Source organism: Notothenia rossii (genome assembly GCF_949606895.1).
Source record: "Notothenia rossii genome assembly, chromosome: 5".
Lineage (NCBI taxonomy): Eukaryota > Metazoa > Chordata > Actinopteri > Perciformes > Nototheniidae > Notothenia > Notothenia rossii.
In genome coordinates this window covers 69600793-69620891 of record NC_136903.1, presented here as the reverse complement: position 1 = coordinate 69620891, position 20099 = coordinate 69600793, and the positions used below count along the sequence as shown (strand labels likewise).

At 44.4% G+C, this 20099-nt stretch overlaps 1 protein-coding gene across 3 annotated transcripts; it reads right to left on the bottom strand.

The window, feature by feature from the left end:
* Positions 1–7903: 7903 nt before the first annotated feature.
* On the bottom strand, positions 7904–18277 carry fam210b (family with sequence similarity 210 member B). Of its 3 annotated transcripts, none has more exons than XM_079682999.1 (4): positions 18259–18277; positions 16623–16696; positions 10773–10954; positions 7904–8931 (listed from the first exon to the last, which is right to left on the bottom strand). In XM_079682999.1, exons 2-4 carry the CDS (start codon positions 16689–16691, stop codon positions 8715–8717), a joined length of 468 nt encoding a protein of 155 aa, XP_079539125.1. In that variant the 5' UTR covers positions 16692–16696; positions 18259–18277; the 3' UTR covers positions 7904–8714. The 3 variants fall into 3 exon arrangements, with proteins under 3 accessions (XP_079539125.1, XP_079539124.1, XP_079539123.1); XM_079682998.1 differs by lacking the exon at positions 18259–18277 and adding an exon at positions 16802–17330; XM_079682997.1 differs by lacking the exon at positions 18259–18277 and having other exon boundaries at positions 16623–17329.
* Positions 18278–20099: the final 1822 nt, after the last annotated feature.

The window sequence follows — 20099 nt, the reverse complement described above, 5'->3', positions numbered from 1 at the left end:
TCCAGTTAGCTTAAGGAAGGAGGGAAGGCGAGGAAAAAGGGAATGAGGAGCAGGCGAGGGGTGTAGTGGCACAAAATCAAGCACTCAGCAGCTCCACAATAGCCCATTAGTCTTCATTTTCAGTGGGACATGCAACAGGACCCTTACGTCTTGAGGAACAAACTACAATTTATTGGGCCGGCCAGTACGGGCTAATTGAAAGAAATTGTCTGTCTGTTTGCTTTCCATTAGGTCTGCAGAGGGTGGTGGGGTGGGGCGGAGTGCTGATCTGGGGCCCGAGCGTGGTGCCCTCCGCCCCCCACCCCGGCCCCGTTTCCTGTTAATGGTTTGATCCATGAGCGCCCTCCACTGAGCAGACAGTCTGAGCTGTGGGAATCATTTAAGGAGGAATCGTTTAAGGAGGATTTATGAGATGCATTCATTATGAAGTGTGTACAGGCAAACAGACTTCGATCGGTAATGGCGGCTCATTGGTGGTTTACAGCGCTGTTTCTACACTTGTTGTATTTTAGTTCACTTCAATCCCAAAGAGCACACACACTGATTATGACTGATCATCTCGGCCATGTGACTTTGGAATAATGTTGTATACCACGCGAGGAACTTCCATACATGTTGATTTAGGATTATAGTTTTTACTGTGAGTCATTAGGTTATCAGAGCTTGTCATTGTTGCAGTGTTGAGGCAATTGTTAACTTCTTTTTTTATTTAAATCCTAAGGGATAAAATTCAGTTCAGTTCAAATGACCTTTTGAAAGGTCACACGTTCAGTTCAAACAACTGAACCTGTGACCTTTCAAAAGGTCATTTGAACTGGCTACACGGAGCAGCCACTATGCTTTAATCACTGTGACATGACATATTTTGCCCTCAGTCAAATAGGAAGATAATGATGTCGAAGACTAATTAAATATAGAACACAAATACAGTAGATGATAATCAAATATTTAAACAACTCACATCTCAGGGAGGTATAAGGAGGTTACATTAATGATATGGTCTTAGAAATTGTTCAAGGATGGGCAAATTTGTTTACTTTTCCAGGATTAAAAGATTGCATTAGTGCAAATATATACTTTTGTTTTACTTGAAACAGACTGTTTTCCCGTTCTATTATAGTACATATTAATATATGTAGGATGGAGCATCCCAAAGAAAAGATTGAATAACAATTTTTATTGCTTGTGTTCCATATTGCTAATGTGAACGCATGCTCTTTGAGGGATGTGTGTAATATGATATACAACAAAGACAGGTATCAACCTTTGAGGTGAATATTTATCTATCGATAGGCTAATCAATCAATCACTGCAGCTCTAATGTTGAAATATCTCAATTGCACAACCAATTTTGGAAAAGTATAACCTCTCTGAAGAACCAGCACCTTACCGTGGTAGAGAGGTTTGTGTGCCCTGATGAACCTGGGGGCTGTGTTGTCTGGAACCTTGTGTTCCTGGTAGGGTCTCCCATGGCAAATTGGTCTCAGGCAAGGGGCCAGACTAAGATTGGTTCACAAGACCTCATGAAAGATGACACACGAAGTGAGGATACCCGGCCCGGAAGAAGCCCGGGGTCCCCTTCCGGAGCCAGGCCCAGAAGGAGGACTCGTCGGTGAGCGTCTGGTGGCCGGGCTTGCCACGGAGCCCGGCCGGGCACAGCCCGAAAAGGCAACGTGGGCAACACCTCCGCTTCTCCGTCCCCCGGGCCCACCACCTACGGGAAACAGCGATCGGGTCGGGTGCGCTGCCAGAAGGGTGGCAGTGAAGGCAGAGGGTCTCGACGGAACAGACCCGGGCGACAGAAGCTGGCTTTGGGGACGTGGAACGTCACCTCTCTGGGGGGGAAGGAGTCGGAGCTTGTGCGGGAGGTGGAGCGTTACCAGTTGGATCTGGTGGGGCTCACCTCTACGCACATGGCGTCGGCTCTGGAACCTTACTTCTGGATAGGGGTTGGACTCTATTCTTCTCCGGAGTTGCTCAAGGTGTGAGGCGCCGGGCGGGTGTGGGGATACTCACAAGTCCCCGGTTGGGTGCTTCGTTGTTGGAGTTTACCCCAGTGGACGAGAGGGTCGCCTCCCTACGCCTGCGGGTTATGGGGGGGAAAACTCTGACTGTTGTGTGTGCTTATGCACCCAACAGCAGTTCAGAGTATACGGCCTTCTTGGAGACCCTGGAAAGAGTCCTGTATGGGGCTCCTGAAGGGGACTCTTTAATCTTGCTCGGAGACTTCAACGCACATGTGGGCAATGATGGAGACACTTGGAGGGGAGTGATTGGGAGGAACGGCCCCCCTGATCTGAACCAGAGTGGTGGTTTGTTACTGGACTTCTGTGCTAGTCATGGATTGGCCATAACAAACACCATGTTCGAACATAAGGATGCTCATAAGTGTACGTGGTACCAGAGCACCCTAGGCAGAAGGTCCATGATCAATTTCGTTATCGTATCATCGGACCTGAGGCCGTATGTTTTGGACACTCGGGTAAAGAGAGGGGCGGAGTTGTCAACTGATCACCATCTGGTGGTGAGTTGGGTCGAGTGGCGGGGGAAGCCTCTTGATAGACCTGGTAAGCCCAAATGTGTAATTCGGGTGAACTGGGATCGTCTGGAGGAGGCCCAAGTTCAGGAGGCCTTCAACTCACACCTCCGGCGGAGCTTTTCGGGCATTCCTGTGGAGGTTGGGGACATTGAACCAGAGTGGTCGGTGTTCAAAGCCTCTATTGCCGAAGCCGCGGCGGGGAGCTGTGGTCTCAAGGTCCTAGGTGCCTCAAGGGGCGGTAACCCTCGAACCTCCTGGTGGACACTGGTGGTCAGGGAAGCCGTCCGACTGAAGAAGGAGGCCTTCAGGGATTTGTTATCCCAGGGGACTCCCGAGGCAGTTGCAAGGTACCGACAGGCCCGAAGGGCAGCAGCCTCAGCCGTGGCCGAGGCAAAGCAGCGGGTGTGGGAGAAGTTCAGAGAAGACATGGAAAAGGACTTTCGGGCGGCACCAAAGTTGTTCTGGAAAACTGTCCGACACCTCAGGAGGGGGAAGCAGGGAACCATCCAAGCTGTGTACAGTAAGGATGGGACGTTGTTGACCTCAACTGATGGAGTGTTAGGGCGTTGGAAGGAGCGCTTTGAGGAACTCCTGAACCCGACAACTCCGCCCTCTATGTTAGAGGCAGAGCTGGAGTATGACGGGGGATCGACACCAATCTCCCGGGGGGAGGTCACTGAGGTCATCAAACAACTTCACAGTGCTAAAGCCCCGGGGGTGGATGAGATCCGCCCAGAAATGCTGAAGGCTCTGGGTGTTGAGGGACTGTCATGGTTGACACTTCTCATCAACGTTGCGTGGAAGTCGGAAAGAGTACCGAAGGAGTGACAGACTCGGGAAAGTTTACTCTAAGGTTTTCGAAAGGAGGGACAGGCCGATTGTCGAACCTCAGATTGAGGAGGAACAATGCGGATTCCGTCCTGGTCGTGGAACGACGGATCAGCTTTTTACTCTCGCAAGGATCCTGGAGGGGGCCTGGGAGTACGCTTATCCAGTCTACATGTGTTTTGTAGACTTGGAGAAGGCGTATGACCGGGTTCCCAGGGAGTCACTGTGGGAGGTGCTGCGGGAGTATGGGGTGAGGGCGTCTCTACTCAGGGCCATCCAATCTATGTACTCCCAAAGCGAGAGCTGTGTCCGGGTCCTCGGCAGTAAGTCGGACCCATTTTCGGTGAGGGTTGGCCTCCGCCAGGGCTGCACTTTGTCACCAATCCTGTTTGTAATATACATGGATCGGATTTCGAGGCGTAGTCGTGCGGGAGGGGGTCTGCAGTTCGGTGGACTAAGGATTGCACCACTGCTTTTTGCAGCTGATGTGGTTCTGATGGCTTCATCGGTCTGCGACCTTCAGCACTCACTGGATCGGTTCGCAACCGAGTGTGAAGCGGCTGGGATGAGGATCAGCACCTCCAAATCTGAGGCCATGGTTCTCAGCAGGAAACCGATGGACTGTCCACTCCGAGTAGGGAATGAGTCCTTACCCCAAGTGAAGGAGTTCAAGTATCTCTGGGTCTTATTCTTGAGTGAGGGAACAATGGAGCGTGAGATGGGTCGGAGAATCGGAGCAGCGGGAGCGGTACTGCAGTCGCTTTACCGCACCGTTGTGACGAAAAGGGAGCTGAGCCAGAAGGCAAAGCTCTCTGTCTACCGCGCCATTTTTGTTCCTACCCTCACCTATGGTCATGAAGGATGGGTCATGACCGAAAGAACGAGATCGCGGGTACAAGCGGCCGAGATGGGTTTTCTCCGCAGGGTGGCTGGTGTCTCCCTTAGGGATAAGGTGAGAAGTTCGGTCATCCGGGAGGGACTCGGAGTTTAACTGCTCCTCCTTTGCGTCGAAAGGAGCCAGTTGAGGTGGTTCGGGCACCTAGTTAGGATGCCACCTGGGCGCCTCCCTAGGTAGGTGTTCCAGGCACGTCCAGCTGGGAAGAGACCAAGGGGTAGGCCTAGAACCAGGTGTAGGGATTATATCTCTTCGCTGGCCTGGGAGCGCCTTGGGATCCCCCACTCAGAGCTGGTTGATGTGGCCAGGGAAAAGAAAGTTTGGGGCTCTCTGCTGGAACTGCTACCCCCGCAACCCGACCACGGATAAGCGGGAGAAGATGGATGGATGGATAACCATGTGAAAACAGCAGATTTAGGAGGGCTGCTTGTGTCATTTTGCATTCAGTCTGTCATCTCATGTTGAATATGTTTTTTCTTTATTGTGAGTACATTTTCTCTAGAAGATAACAATTCCCATAAGCCAAATTAATATTTTAATGCCTGTGTACTTTTTAGAAACAATATTGTGACTCCACTGAAAACAAAATGGCGACCACAATTGGACTAAGACGGGATCCTTAATTGGACTGAAAGAGTGTCACAGTAACCTACACTGCATCTGAAGTATTGCATGAACTGAATGCCCCAGCTGCCTGTGTGTGACAGGCCTTCAGCTAAGTTACAGTAACAGACAGTCGAAAACATAATCCACAACTGCCAAAAACACTTTGACAATTTCTGCCTGCTTCCATCTCTCCCTCATCCCCTCTGTCACAGGCTACATAAACTCTCTTCCTCAACCTCACCTCCCTCTCTGCTCCATTATAATTGCTCACATTTAACAGCTGATTTTCTGAATCCTGAGGAGCAATGAGGATGAGGTGGCAAGCTCAAAAACATAAATATATGCACCCATCCACTTGTGGAAATTGACTGGCACTGGTGTTTAAAATAATAAGATGCAGCTGTTGATAGTAGCGACTGTCTCCAGGTTTACTTCCCCGTGGCCCCTGTGGCAGCGGAGGAGCCATGATGAAGGCAGACAGCTGACAGGTGCTCCAGGATGATGCTGCCATCAGGTGCATCTGCTAAACTTAACTCGGAGACAGGAGAGGAGAGATAGCGAGGAAAAAAGAGCGGAGGAAAAAGATGCTTGAGCGAGACACTGAGTGGGGGAGTAGGTAGAGGAGTGGCCAAACAATATATAATGTTTACAGAAAGAAAACAAAAAAAGACGCAGGATAAAGAGCATGCCAAAAAACACAATACGTGTGATTGTGTTCGCAGTGTGAATGATTCTGGTGCCTTAAAACTTTATGACACTCCTTCCCATCAAAAATAAATTCACAAGATGGCTTTGAACCCTTGAGTTGGCAGTAGATATGCTTTTGGGTCTAGACGTTGACACTTTGGAGGACCAACAGGTGTACTGAGCGGGTCATGAGAGGGGAAGATGGTGTGTGTGTGTGTGTGTGTGGGGGGGGGGCGAGGTAATAAGGGGATATAATGAGCTAGTGCAGAAATGATGGGAGAGGAAATGGTAAGAAATAATAAGAATGAGGAAATGTAATAAAAGAAAGTGCAAGGGGAAGGAGGCAGCTTGTGAGGGAGTGTGTGTGTCTGTGAGGTCTGTGTGCACACATATGGCAACAGCACATGCTGTTATATGTTTATATATCCCTGCATGCATCAGCACTTTGCAGCCGCTACACAACCATGCCTTCCAACTCTGGAGTCACAGACGCAGCCCGGGTCTGAATATACAGCCATTATGGATTCACTGTGTGTGGGGACGCTGACGGTGTATCTGATTTTAATAAAAGCTGCAGCGGGCACAAGTCAGGAGCTGAGGCAAGGATTTGAATCCCCTTGAACCCCCTCCACCCCCCCCCCCCCCCCGCCCCCCCCGAATCACGCTGCGGGAGGGGCCCTTCACACAACTCGAGGACAACGAGATGAAGTGTACGACTCAGTTCTGGGCCGAGCAAAAGGTGACGAGGACTATGTTGCACAGCAGTGTGGAAGGAGAGGAGCCTGACAGAGCCCAGTGCATCGCAGGTAGCCGACAGAGTGGCTGGGAGCGCTGTCACCAATTTGTTCCTAGCCATGGGGGACATGCAGGGGATGGAGAGGCGATGGCAGCTCCCTGTCCTCATCATGGCTAATGAGGCCCAGGCTTCTCCTTCTTGCTCTGTGTGGATCTCTCTCTCTGTGTGTGTGTGTGTGTGTGTGTGTGTGTGTGTGTGTGTGTGTGTGTGTGTGTGTGTGTGTGTGTGTGTGTGTGTGTGTGTGTGCGTGCGTGTGTGTGTGCGTGTGTGTGTGTGTGTGCTTGCGTGCGTGCGTGCGTGTGCATGATCGGTTCGTATCACTTCATGTCACAGTGCTGCCAAAGCTCCCACTCCTGAAAAACCCGGGTTGATATCTGGCACACACCACCATGCACTCTCTTAGTTCTCCATATACAACCCTCTTGGCTAAATTATTTACTTGGGCCAAGAAACACGCACGTACACACACACTCGCACACAGACACACACATAGGAGATCAGGTCTTGTTCAAGGCATCTTCCCGTCTCCACAGTACAGATATTCAGGGTAACACACCAGCTGAGATCTGACCCTTCACACCATCAAGGAAAGAGAAGTGGAGAGGAGGAAGGTGCATGGAGAGAGGAGAGAAATGGCATCACGACTGCTGTGATAAAGAAATAATGAATTGTTATGTAGAAACTGGTCAGTGTAAGTAAATTACACATATGGCACACCAGCATGACAGTGCTTTGGTTAAACCTTTTAATGATGGAGTTTTTAGTTTCAAGTTGAAGTATCATCCAGTTGTCTGTGACAAACACATTGGCAAATTATTTTATGTTTTGAGTAATCTCACAATATTTGTACTCCGACTTTATCTTTGCTTTGTAGACAACGATCTGTCAGATAGAACAACACTAGAGAAGTTTGGAGAGCATTTTACTTAATCATAACTGCGGGACGCATGAGGAGTGATGCTCCTTCTTGTGATATAATGCCGTTATCCATCTTGAAGACATTAAGAGTACAAAGATATTCAATCATATGATAGATGAGAACTGTATGATGCGGTTGTTGCGTTGTGTGTAATGGGGGAGAGCCGAGCGGCGCTGTGTTTTTAGATCAAGAGCTCCCCAGTGTGGGAGAGAAGGAGAAGTGCAACATAATGGCACAGTGTTGAAAAGAACTGCAATGGCAGAAATATTGTCCAAAAAAACTGAAAAAAGCCTGTTGGAAGTCTAAGAAAATAAATTGCAAATGAACAAATCATAATAATATTTTGTATGTGTTTTTTCACAGATGACAATGGGTTGAAAACCAAAAAGGAAAATGTTCAAATAAAATCAAACTGGCTATGGAAAATGTCCTCTGCATGAAAAACTAACAATTATACGAGAACACATTTGAAAACATTGAATGTTAACCAATCTAAAAAAAACGTGGGATCCCATTTACATCGGTAATATAAGAACATTGATTACAACTGCTTTAAACCACAAATACAGCCATCATAACTTTACTGCCTTATTTCCTGATGGTGGTATTTTTATAACACAAAGACAACAACTGTAAAAGATAACTTTTTTTAATAGTTAAATACAGTCCATTCACAAACCAACTTTTTCATCCAAGATTTGCAAATAATGACATTCAGCTCCACTCAGAGATGAATGGACTCTACTTTACTGCATGGGCCATGGCATTTATAAAATGTAAAAACAAAAGGGAGCGCAGATAGAGAGGAAAAGGGGAGAGAGAAACAGCAAAGGGAGAAGGGAGGAAGACAATGGATGCCAGCAGAGGTGTTGAGGAGAAAAATAGCAGGGAAGCAAACAGTAGAAATAAAAACAGAGCGTAGGCGTCTGAGCAGGGAGGGGACGAGGAGAGACAGGAGCGAGGTAGGACAGAGAGAGAGAACCTGAATTATTCTGCTGAGTCACACAACACCAGAACAAGGCCAGTCACCTAGCAGGGGACAGTAGAGGGGAGATGAGCTTTTTTAGCGTGTCCCCACAGGGACCCTCTTACAGCATTAGAAACAACCCCGCTCAAAGACCCCTGATCATAACTCTGATTTTAAATAAATATTTGAGCTGTACTAGTCTTTGCTTCTGGAATACACACACATTGAGACATGACTCCAAATGTTTCTTTTTTCAGAGAGCAGTCACACTTTAATCCTACAGTAACACAACTAAACACCTTGAGTCTGTGCAACTAGAACTAATGGAGACAATGTTTCACTTCAATTCACCACTGAGAGAAGATGAGGCTTTTTCAAATGAAGGCAATGAGTGAGGATATTTTCAGGCGTTGTAATTATGGCTTTAAACGGGCAGGATGTTTGTTCTTTAATGACAACGGAGGATGGGGGGGGGCTTCAGGGTGCAGGTGTGGGTGGCTTAAAGAGACCAGTCTTTCTGAAGTAGCGCACAATGAGAGGCACTGACATCAGAGTGATGCTGATGCGCAGCGGAGCAAAGAGCTTGTGGATGGCGTAGGCCAAGACGAACGTGCTGGTCCCGGCAACCATCTTAGAGCGGACCACCGCCTCGCTGAAGCCCACTTTGCAGAGGACGGCCGCCATATCCATCCCACTGAGGAGAGACGAGACAGAGCACTGGTTAGAAGCACAAAGGGATCACATGTTAGGAGATGACTCAAGTTTGCTGAGTTGAGTTGTTAATGTGTGTGTGAGAGAGGTGTTTTAGCTACATGTTTTACTGCCATTTTTCTTCACTACTCCATACTACAGAGACAAGACGGACGTCCTATGTGTGTAGTATCTGTGATTATAATTACCTCAACTAAATAATTAGGCATGCTATTGACTATAATTAGGATTTTCATGAGGCAACAGAGTAAAAAAACAAACAATAAAAGGTTAAATCAAGTTTATGATAAAGTAAAAAAAAAAAAAAAAAATCATTCATGATTTAGTCTAAATACACTAACATTTATATTGTCAAATTGATCCTTTAGTTTAAGAGCATATCTTGGGTTAACAGGAGATTTAAAAAGTAGCTTTTGCATGATTCCCAATTGAGAAAACAAATCTGCACAAAGACATTTGTCGATTAAATTAAATAAAAGATTATTAGTCTAAAAAAAAAAAAAGATTACTTCAATTGTGGACAAGTCCCTTTTAGATTTAGAAGTGCAAGCCCCCTTCATCTCCACCAGAGGGAGCTGTGTTCAATAACGGAGTGTTGTATAAGGTTTTTTTTTTTTTATCTTAAAGCCTTCTAAAACCATTTAAACTGATGACATTAGCATAAGAAGTACTGCAATGTGAAGTGCGTGAAAATCAACAGGAGCGTATCAACAAGCTACATGTTTTACTGCCTTTGGGAAACATTTCTATAGAGTCCTGGCTTTTTCATCTGAGCTATTCTGGGGAATACATATGTAAAGAATGTGTTCACACAGGGCTTAGAGCGGCCTCAATAAAAACACCTCTCTCACACACACATTAACAACTCAACTCAGCAAACTTGAGTCAGCTAAATACAAGAGTCCTTCTGTACCCTGTCAACTGTTTCCTCTGGACCCTGCATCAGCGGGCCTCCTGCCGGGCTCTGGGCCTCACAGTGATAATGTTCTATGCATGTTCCAGTCGCAGTATGGCATCAGTTCAGGGATCAGCTATATGAGGAAATGTCTGAGCTGTCAGATCATCTCTGCTAAGTCTCTCTGGTATTCGATCTGCTGGCATGTGTCCGGACAGGCAGACAAAGGCCTGAAAACTGTCCGGACTGATAACTAGGGTTTTGCTGTGCTGCTTTATCCTTTAACTTTCTTTTACCATAGGAAGAGGTTACAAAATGCACAATTCTATGTTACACTACTAGCAATAAAGCAGCAGGCTACTTGTAATCTTCAGTGGACGATGACATGAAGATACTATCTTAGAACAGCACTAACCAGTTCCCAGTCATATTTGGTAAACTAAATATGTAAACAAATGCTTTAACAGCAACTTGGGTGCCAATTTTGTTGATTTGCTGCTAGTTGTGTGAACCCAGCATTTGATTGATAAAGGAAGTTTCAAACATTTTAGCTCACTGAGCTAAACTCACAATGATGTGGCCTAATGAAAATACATTTTCAAGTTCTATCTTAGGCCAAACTGCAGCAGACATTTTGCATTCCTTGGAGTACAAGCATCCCACGGGTCAGGCATTTCCTGTGCACTACTTGAAATGTTAAACTCAGATGTTGCACACTGCTGGATCGTATCTCTAAGTGATGTTTTATGCATGCCACAGATTTTATGATACGTTGTAGCGTTGTATATTACTTTTCTGTTGTTCTTTTTCCTTCAGTGTGCTTTAACTTCAGTCAGTGGTTCAATTAATATTCCAGATACCAAGGAGAATTTCTATAATATGTTTTCTTAGTTTTAGAAAAAGAAAACAATTATTTGATGTTTTGTCACCTGGATACAAAGAGGTAGAACATTCCCAGAGACATGAGGGACATCCCGATGTGAAAGGACACTCCCACCGCTCCATACTCCTTGAAGACTTTCTTCAGCTGCTGGGTCTTGTTTGGTTTTCCTCCCTCTGGCTCAGACTCCCCCGCAGTCTTCTCTGTGGATGAGGAAGTAGTAGGGGCCTTCTTTATATACAACAAAAGAAGAGAGCAGAGTTAGAGGGAGTGAAAATGACCAAATGAAACAAGAGGAGGAATGAGAATCTATCCCCACTGCTACAAGAAGCAGAGGGACAGGAGACAGACTCTACATCCAGACGAAAAGGGAGAATAGATATGAATGGCAAAGAGGGTTTTGTTAGTATTCCAAGAGCCCCCTCAAACTACAAAACTGACAAACTTCAAGATGCAAGTGTCACTTCTTTTTTGGAAAGAATCTTTTTTTTCAAAATGTCAACTTTTTTCAAAACAACGACTGAAATCACGTTTAGTTTTTTTATCTTTTTAAAAAGTGAGAAAAGTCCATCATTTTTCTTAATGCTCTGCCGGGTCATTGAATCACCAAACAAAGGTCTATGTTGGAGACATTTTGCTCAAACTGAGCTACAACAAATATATATATTAATATATTTCAGTCTCTAAACATCTCATCTGCTCAGTCTCCATGCGTTATAAATAGAAAACAACAGTGTGTTGTCATTGTGCCTCATGTAATTCAAAGTGATCCAGCTCATATAATCCTGGACTTTTACAAGCTTCCTCTACCTCTACTGGTCTAGAGCTGAGTCAGCTGATTAAACAGACTGCTGCTGCTGCTGCTGTGTGGTTAGCTTATTCCCATTATCACTTACTCTTTCACTCACGCACATGAACAAAAGTATGTCACTCTCTTACAAACACACACACAAAGAGCTTCTCATAGTGCACAAACACACACATTACGGTGTGTGTGTGTGTGTGTGTGTGTGTGTGTGTGTGTGTGTGTGTGTGTGTGTGTGTGTGTGTGTGTGTGTGTGTGTGTGTGTGTGTGTGTGTGTGTGTGTGTGTGTGTGTGTGTGTGACCTCCATACCCACCACTCCGCTAGATGAACAATCCTACAGTCTGACATGTAACCGGGAGCAGGCAGGTCACGCCAGTATGCTGCAGCTAAACTGATTAATGAACTACAACACACTCAACAACAATGAGACAGCAGACTGCAACAGAGCATTGATGGTGTACGAGTCACTCGAGTAGCAGTTAGGGAAGCAGGGGGTTTTCTTTCAAAAGAAGAATACAGAGCGTAATACATTGACAGTACAGCATTAAAATGTACATATTTCTCCAGTTCTTGAAACACAGGACTCATAATGAAATACCAAGTATGTGTAAAAACATGTCATGTCCTTCCTGAAAACCTAATTACCATTTTGATCTGATACGATACTGACTTCTCAGGAAAAGTGTCCTGACATCTTGGTGTGGAAAATCCTGATTAAAGCAGCATTCTTGAGTTGCATAGCCTATGAGCTCTACCTGTTCTGGCAGCATACTGCCAACCCTCTGAACTATGACATTTCATATGTGACTGGGACCCCATACTAGCTCTTTAAAAGTGTGTGGTTTTTAGGAATATTAGATATTAGGGACACCACAGAACTAAAGGCAGTGTTTCCCCTATATACAAATAGTGGCGGCGCAGCGCCGCTGCTGAAATATGCGCGCCGCTGCTTTAAAAAAAAATTAAAATAATAATAAGTGGCGACCCTTTTTCATTTTTGATTGTTTGTTATGTGGATTTGTAGTATTGTGTTACTCTATGTACAATAAAGGTTTATTTTAGCAACATTTTGAGACATTGCCACTGTATGTACTGGCAGGGCCGATTTTTTGCATAGGCGGTCGCATAGGGCGCCAGATCTTGGGGGCGCTGCGCTGGTAGCTCTGGGAGGGAAAAAACATTTTTGACCGTTGGCGCTCATCCTAATTTTCGGCCTTGATGTAACAACATTAATAATTAAGTAAATGTAACACCATTTTCATCCCGGTTACACTTTTCATTTGCCCTGTACGATGGGCGCTGTAAGTGATGAAAGTGGGGGATCTTGGCTTATCAGGCACCCGCAGCTCACAGCCAAAGTCCGAGCATGGAAGCGAGAGAGCGAGCGAGGGAGAGAGAGAGAGGGCGCACCGGTACCGGCGCTGTTGTTATTAGAATCTGGTGCTAGCTGCGCTAACGGATATAAGAAGTAGATGTTTCTACAACCAGGGTGGAGGAGAGCTCTCCTGTCAGACTGAGAGGCTCAGTGAGGTAAAGGACTCTTGAGTGTTTAGATGGTTAATTTTAGTCTAAGTTATCTCAGTGCGTCTCAAACGTTTTGACCACAAATTATGTAAACACATATTTCCAAGGCCCTCCTTTATAATTATTAGGATTAATAAAGACAAGTTTGAAATCATTCCAATGTATACTATAGGACAGTAAACCAAAAATATCATTTAAAGTTGGGGAGATACAAAAATATGCATGAATAAATAAATGTTAACTGTAAATAAAATATGAATGAACAACAGAAATGAAATAAGTTACATTTATTTGTTATTGGCTATGGTAGGTTATTGGTTATGTTCACATACTTATTGATTATTAAAATGTAAACCGATCTTTTTCATATGTGTGTTTTTTAGAGTTGTAACCCCTAGATCAGGTCTCTAGTAATTGTGTGCTCAAAGTGCACCAGATCGAAGCATTTTACTTTCAAATGTTCAAAAAATCTCTTCCCGGGGGGGCATACCCCCGGACCCCCCTAGAGGATGTGACGTCCACCCCCCAATTCACACATGTTCATACAATACTGAATACATTTCAAGCCATTTTGACTTATATGACTTATGTCCATAAGTTTCTGTTTTTGTAGTGTATTTGTCTTTAGTAGAGACTTTTCATTTAAAATTGAAAATGAAAAAAAAATGAAAAAAACCAAAGATTTTATATATTATATAAAATCTCGCCTAGGGCAGCAAATTGGCTAGAACCGGCCCTGGTACTAAGCCTCAAGAGCCTGTCTTGTGCTGGCAGTCACATAGAAACAAATTGGCGGGGCGCACTTCGCACGCCCACACACTAAAAAAATCCACGAGCTCCGCCCTCACATTATGCTGGGCCCACGTGCCTTAGCGCCGCTGCTATGACTCCATCCTAGGGGAAACACTGAAAGGGCTTTATTGTAAATATGTTCATCATAAACAACTACTTGTAATCAAAATCAAATTCAATGGAAGTTAAGAAAAAACTGAATCGGTAAGATAAAGCCTTCCCTTTTTAACCCACAGAATTACCCATAGCCCTGTGATACAATAAAAGCATGACTGCAATCAGGAAAAACTTGACCACAGTATAAATAAACACCACTAACAGACTGCATTCTGAGCCAAAATTGAATATTTCCACAGTCCAGTTCAAGGTCACCCCTGATCATGCAGCCGTAGAAACTCCATTACAACAAAAACTATTTTACTGAGCCCTTACGGGGTTAATTAGAGGTTTCAATTATGAGTTAGGATACTGAGGGAATAATCATTTCAGCTTTATTGCCTATCATTTCTTTTTGATGATGAGGGCTGTTAAAAATGGAAATTGAAACCGCAAAAGGGGCAGCTGACAGCACGGCATCGTGTCCAGTGATTCAATCTGAAACAATATACTTTCTGCCGAGAGGAAACACAATCCTTCCCTGAGCAAACAGGAAGTATCTCCAGCCTGTATTTATCTATTATCAGACTAAATATTGACTTTGTTCCTTCAAAGCTGAGACAACTTAGTAATGACAAAGAATATATATATATATATTATAGCAGACCCTCAAGTGAAGGTCAATTGCTAATGTACAATAGGCTGATGGAAAATGTGTCTTTGAGCGTACTTGTCCTGATTAATCATCAAGCAGAAATGGGCAGCTAGAAGAAAAGGAAGACTCAATGATCCTTATATATCTGCTTTTAAACATTAAAGCTAATGTAGTAGCTTTAAAGATGTTTGCAAATGTGAGGTATTCAGCTTTTAAAAAAAATCACAAATCGGCATGTGAAAGGCCGAGGCAGCCTGTTGTCCATTCACTGCCATGTGGGACATTTGCCTCACATACAGTAACTCTCATTATCAGCCTTCTATGCCTTTTTGCTGTGTTAACATTCAGCTTCCTTTGAGGGCCTGACTCAGACTATTTATCAGGAGGACATGAAACAATGAAAGCAAAGAGGATGAAGAAGAAGGGAAGAAGAGAAAAACAATCTGATCTTTCTCTTCAAGGCAATTCGTCTCGCTAAATTTTAATGAAGCCAGTCTCGGTGACGTATTCACTTGTAAGCCCACAAAGGACAATAGAAAGACCAGAGAGTGGGCGAGGGAGCAGGCCTTTGCCTTTCAGAGGCGGGTCAGGCCGAGCTAAAAGTAAAGGCAGGCAGCAGCGAGGGAGGGTCATGTGAGCGAGCGGCCAAAGGGAGTTGTGCCAGGGAGGGTGTATAGGAGGGGAACAGTGGGACTGCTGTGTCTGATAACAGCTTGTCAGGGACATGAAAACACATGCCAAGTCACAGTGCTTTGCAAACGCACTCTCATGCACACACATGCAGGGACAGAGCGGGAGGGAAATGGTGAAGTGGTGAATCCCGCCTGTGCAGGGCTGAAACAGAAGCTAAGAAGAAACTGAAACGAGTCTGGTCATGATTAGAAAATTAAAACTAAAACGCAAAAGTCTACTATGGCAGCATCCTGCAACAGAACTGTCTAATTTATAGTCTCATTAAAAAGGGAAACAAGGCCAATGTTGCACATCAAGTCTGTTGAATCCCTTGCCGCAATTCTTGTTAAATGTCAGCCAGTGTCCACAATTATATGATGCCTACGGTAAGCAGCAAATGTAGATACTGTATGTCTAGTCCTAAATCACATGTTCCATTTTAGTGATAACATATTTACCATGTTTAATCTTACGGATTTTTTTCATCAAATATAAGTAAATATCAAAGTGTTAGACGCAAGTTAGCCACACTGTTAGACTGGAGACTGAAATGTCCCAAGAAATGTGATGCACTGCATCTGCACTTTTTGCTAGCAACTGTTGGCATGTGAAAGGTGAGGGTGAACATAGCAAACATTAAACCTGTTAAATATCAGCATGTTAGCATTGTAACTGTGAGAATGTTAGCCTTTAGCTCAGAGCAACACTGCCTTAGGACAGACTCAAGGCTGCATGCAGGGTGTAGAATCTAAGCCATGTGTATTACCTTACGTAATCCTTGTGTAATTCAGAGCATGACTCAAACTCTAACCCTGCATAACACCGAAGAGTATATAGTGAAGTAATGTTGCAGAAGAGCACATGCCATAACTCACTTAATATAGGCTACTATGACTCTCAATAAAAAAGGAGCCAGATCCAGTTTCCTGTCCAGTTTGAAGAGTCATACTTCTGTGAGCCTGTTGAACAGTGAGTCAGCATGTGCTCTCTGGACTCCATAAATAACTATTCTGCTACTGATTTAAGTTGGGAAGACGTGTCAATTATGGACATCTGTGAGTCCCCTGCAAATGTAGACAGCCCACAGCTGTGGCGTCATGCAGGGTTGTATAACACGCCTGCATGCTCACAGGATGGCTGTCACTGAAGAGGCCCGGACAGGCAGGCAGGCAGGCAGGCAGCGGGCAGGTTATTGCATATTTCATGGTTTAGATTTCAACCAGGGCAACACTGGGACATTATAGTGGTTTCCCCCACCAGTTGAACACTGTGTGGACACAGACTGGGACCCGCGCGCTCTTATTAACTGGTCACCGGGGTTAGACAAACACTTGAGTTTAACAGTTTAAATTACCTCTTTGTTGTTAGCCGTGTGCTCCTCTCCGGCTTCGCTCTTCTTCGTGGAAAAGGCTCGGGTCTGCATTGTGCCTGTGGAGCAGAGTCGACTTGAAACCCCCCAGTAACCTGTAAACAAACCATTACCCAGCTCCCCTCTGCTCTGCCTGTTTGCACGCGCGATAATATCTACATTACCGTGTTTACTTTGCACGCATTCGGAGAGATTCACAGCTATAGTAGCCACCCGGTCCAAGTGTCGCCGGTATGGAGCACTCGGTGAGTCCCAGTGCTGGACAGGTCCCCGGTCAGGGCTGTATTGTTGTTTTTGTTGTTGTTGTTGTTGTTGTTGTTTCTCCAGGAGCTCAAGAGTTGCATCGAGACCCGGGAAGGATCCACAGAAACACCGGTACCGCTGAAACGTGTAACCCTTGCGTAATGTCACAGTGACGTCCCTCAGTCTGTTTGCTTTGACTCGCGCTAGAAACGAGCCCGTGGACTTGAAAGCCGGATCCAGGGCAGACAGGCTCGCCGTGCGACACAACAACATTGTCGACGACCGCCACTAAAACAATTCAGTGTCTCGGATCAATGTGAAATGAAGCGGGTGAATCGTTTTGAACAAGTAATTATGAGTAAGTAGCTGTACACATGCTGCCCTGTGCCCTCCTGCCTCCTTCCCTCCGGTCCTCTTGTTGACCGATTATCACCGTCAGCCAATGAGAGCTGACGTGCAACCGCACAAAGTGAAGCTCGCGCGGAGGGAGGGGGCACTTAAAGGTGTAAACGTGTTAGAAACTCTAACAATCCAGTTATATCATGAAACGTCTCTTGGGAATCTATATATGTATAAGCCTAATGAATGTGTGTTCAAAGACTCAAGTATAATGATTACATGACTTCAACACTCAGCAGGTTCAGGCTGCTGACTAACTATTGTTATGTGATCTGTTTTGTTACATTCCTACATGCTTCTTTCGGATTATTCTTTATGTCAAGAGCAGGAATGTTGCTCCAGTTGTACTCTCTGAACTCATTGAACCACACATCAAAATGCAAAGTAGGTTACATTCAAACATGCTGATTTAACAGTAAGAAAAACGGGCAAGGATGCAGGTCAAAGTGTCAACACAAAAATAACATCAACATTCAAACAAACAAAAGTAAAAAATGTCATAAACCAAAATCAACACCTAAACAGTCAATGGAAAAACTTAAATATATGTGCGTACTGATGTAACTACAAAAACCTCTGCAAAATTAGGAATTACAGAATATCCTACTTCATATTGTTAGCTCTTATCAGTGTTTTTGGGTGTCACTGTTATGAGGAGATAAGGCAGTGCAACCAACAGCAAGCAAATATATCAACAATCATTTGAACTGTTAACATGATGTTTTATAGTTAGTTAGTCAGTTAGTTAGTTAGTTAATAACATTTTACATTGAAAAAACAAGATATAATGCATACACAATGTAAACCTTGAAGCCTATAATTAAATATAAAGAAGTCAAGTAAATAGTCAAGTAGGTACCTCAAATCTTTACTTAAGTAGTACTTGAACAATGTTTTACATTAGCAGTAATACATCAGTAACTTTTATGTTTGTGATGTAAGGTTACATGATATGCAAAAGTACAAACAAAAGCCTAACCTGAACAGGAAGTGGTGGAAAGTAGAAGATCAGAAACAGCTGTGCTTTGCCTCAATGTGAAATAATTGTGCCATATTACCTTATATATAGGGTTTTACCTGTGATCATTGTTGCATAATGTGATAAACATTACCTGCTTTCAGAAATAAGAGTCATTATTTGCGTTGGCCTTTACAACTCTCCTAAACAGACATTATAGTTAGATGTACACAAACAGAGCGAGTGAAAGGCAGAGAAAAAGCAGTGAGTGTGAGTAGGAGGAGAGATAAAGAAGAGGGCGGATGTTTGGCATGCTGCCACCACAAACGGCTCACAGTCGGCGCGGAAACGGAGCCTATGACCTTTCCTCAGCAAAGACACAAGTTCAACATGTGGGATGATTTAAAATAACTGTTCATCTCAAAAGCCTCTCTTCGTATTTGGGGTTTGGCAAAGTATCCTTTTATTAGTTTTAAGATCAGAACATGCATTTTCCAGAGTGGGACATGTTAAAAAGAGACATCAGAGCAGTCAGAGGTATACTCCAACTGTCAGAAAGAAGGGTTTCTTATCAGTGATGATAACAGACAACGACAGTATGGTCAGAGAGAATACAATGGAAAATAAAGGGAAGTCAGGGCAAACACAAAGTTACTGCTGTCATGAACACCAGCAAAGACTTATTTATTTGGGACATTTGCCGTCGAAACAATTTGAACTTACAGTGATGTTTTGAGCTAAATGCTAATATCACAATGTTTGCATGTTCACGATGACTATGCAAATGTGCCTACATTCAGAAGTTAAAATGTAAACCATGACCATCATCTTAGTTAAGTGTGTTAGCATGCTAGCATGTCCTTACTGACACTGAACACAAAGTACAGCTGAGGCAATAACTCAAAAACTTTAATTGATAACATTTTAACTTCGACCTGATGACACTGGATGAAAAGTAAGGGCATCACCAGATAAGCAACATAGGCTATAGATCTGTATAGAATTGTATTGCTTTCATCCAGAAACTCTTGAGATATTTAGCTTGAGCTAAACAGACTGAGATTGTACTTGCTGCTTCTTCAGATAATAAAGAAATATGATTCTGTTATATAATTCAGCATAAATGTTTTAGCTATAACACTGAAACAGTGTTCAATGTCTAAGACTGACAAACTGAATGATTAATCCCTCGGTCGATATACTTGTATCAGCAGACAGACACTGGCTCACTACTTGGTCATCTTTAATTCAGGTCAGTGAGAACACTGGAGCCCAGTGAAGTGCAACAGAGCCTGGGAACGAGGAAGAAGTCCTGAATCATTGAGCCATCCCTCCATCCTTTCTTTCTTTTTGTTCAGCTCCTCCATCCATCTCCTAACAAGCTGGCAGGATGGTCAATATCCGTGGCCTCCTCCCTGAGCAGGCCCTCTTTCAGGCCGGCCATCTTTATTTCTTCAGTGCAAACATCTCTTCTTTCCACCCAGCTCTCCATCATGGCCGTCAGAATCTAAGCAACTCCTGGCCTCACTTTATTGTCCTACTTCCACTCTCCCCACTGCTCCTCAGTGCCGTCCATCATCCTTCCTCCATTTCTGTGTCCAGCTGAGTGGCCAGTATGCGTCTGTATGCTCTTTCTGGCACTGATCCACTTCACCCTTCGGTGGAGAGGACTGAAGGACTGGGCCCGGAGCCAGCTGGCCGGGACTCACTGTAGCTCCGGCACAATAGCAAAAGCCAGGCCACGCAGAGAAGGTCGATGAAGCGAGGATCATGTGCTCTCAGCGTCTTTGTCTTCCTCTCTGTCTATATGCCTTAGACACACTGCAGGAGCCTCAGATGAAAGAGTGATTCAAATTTGCTCA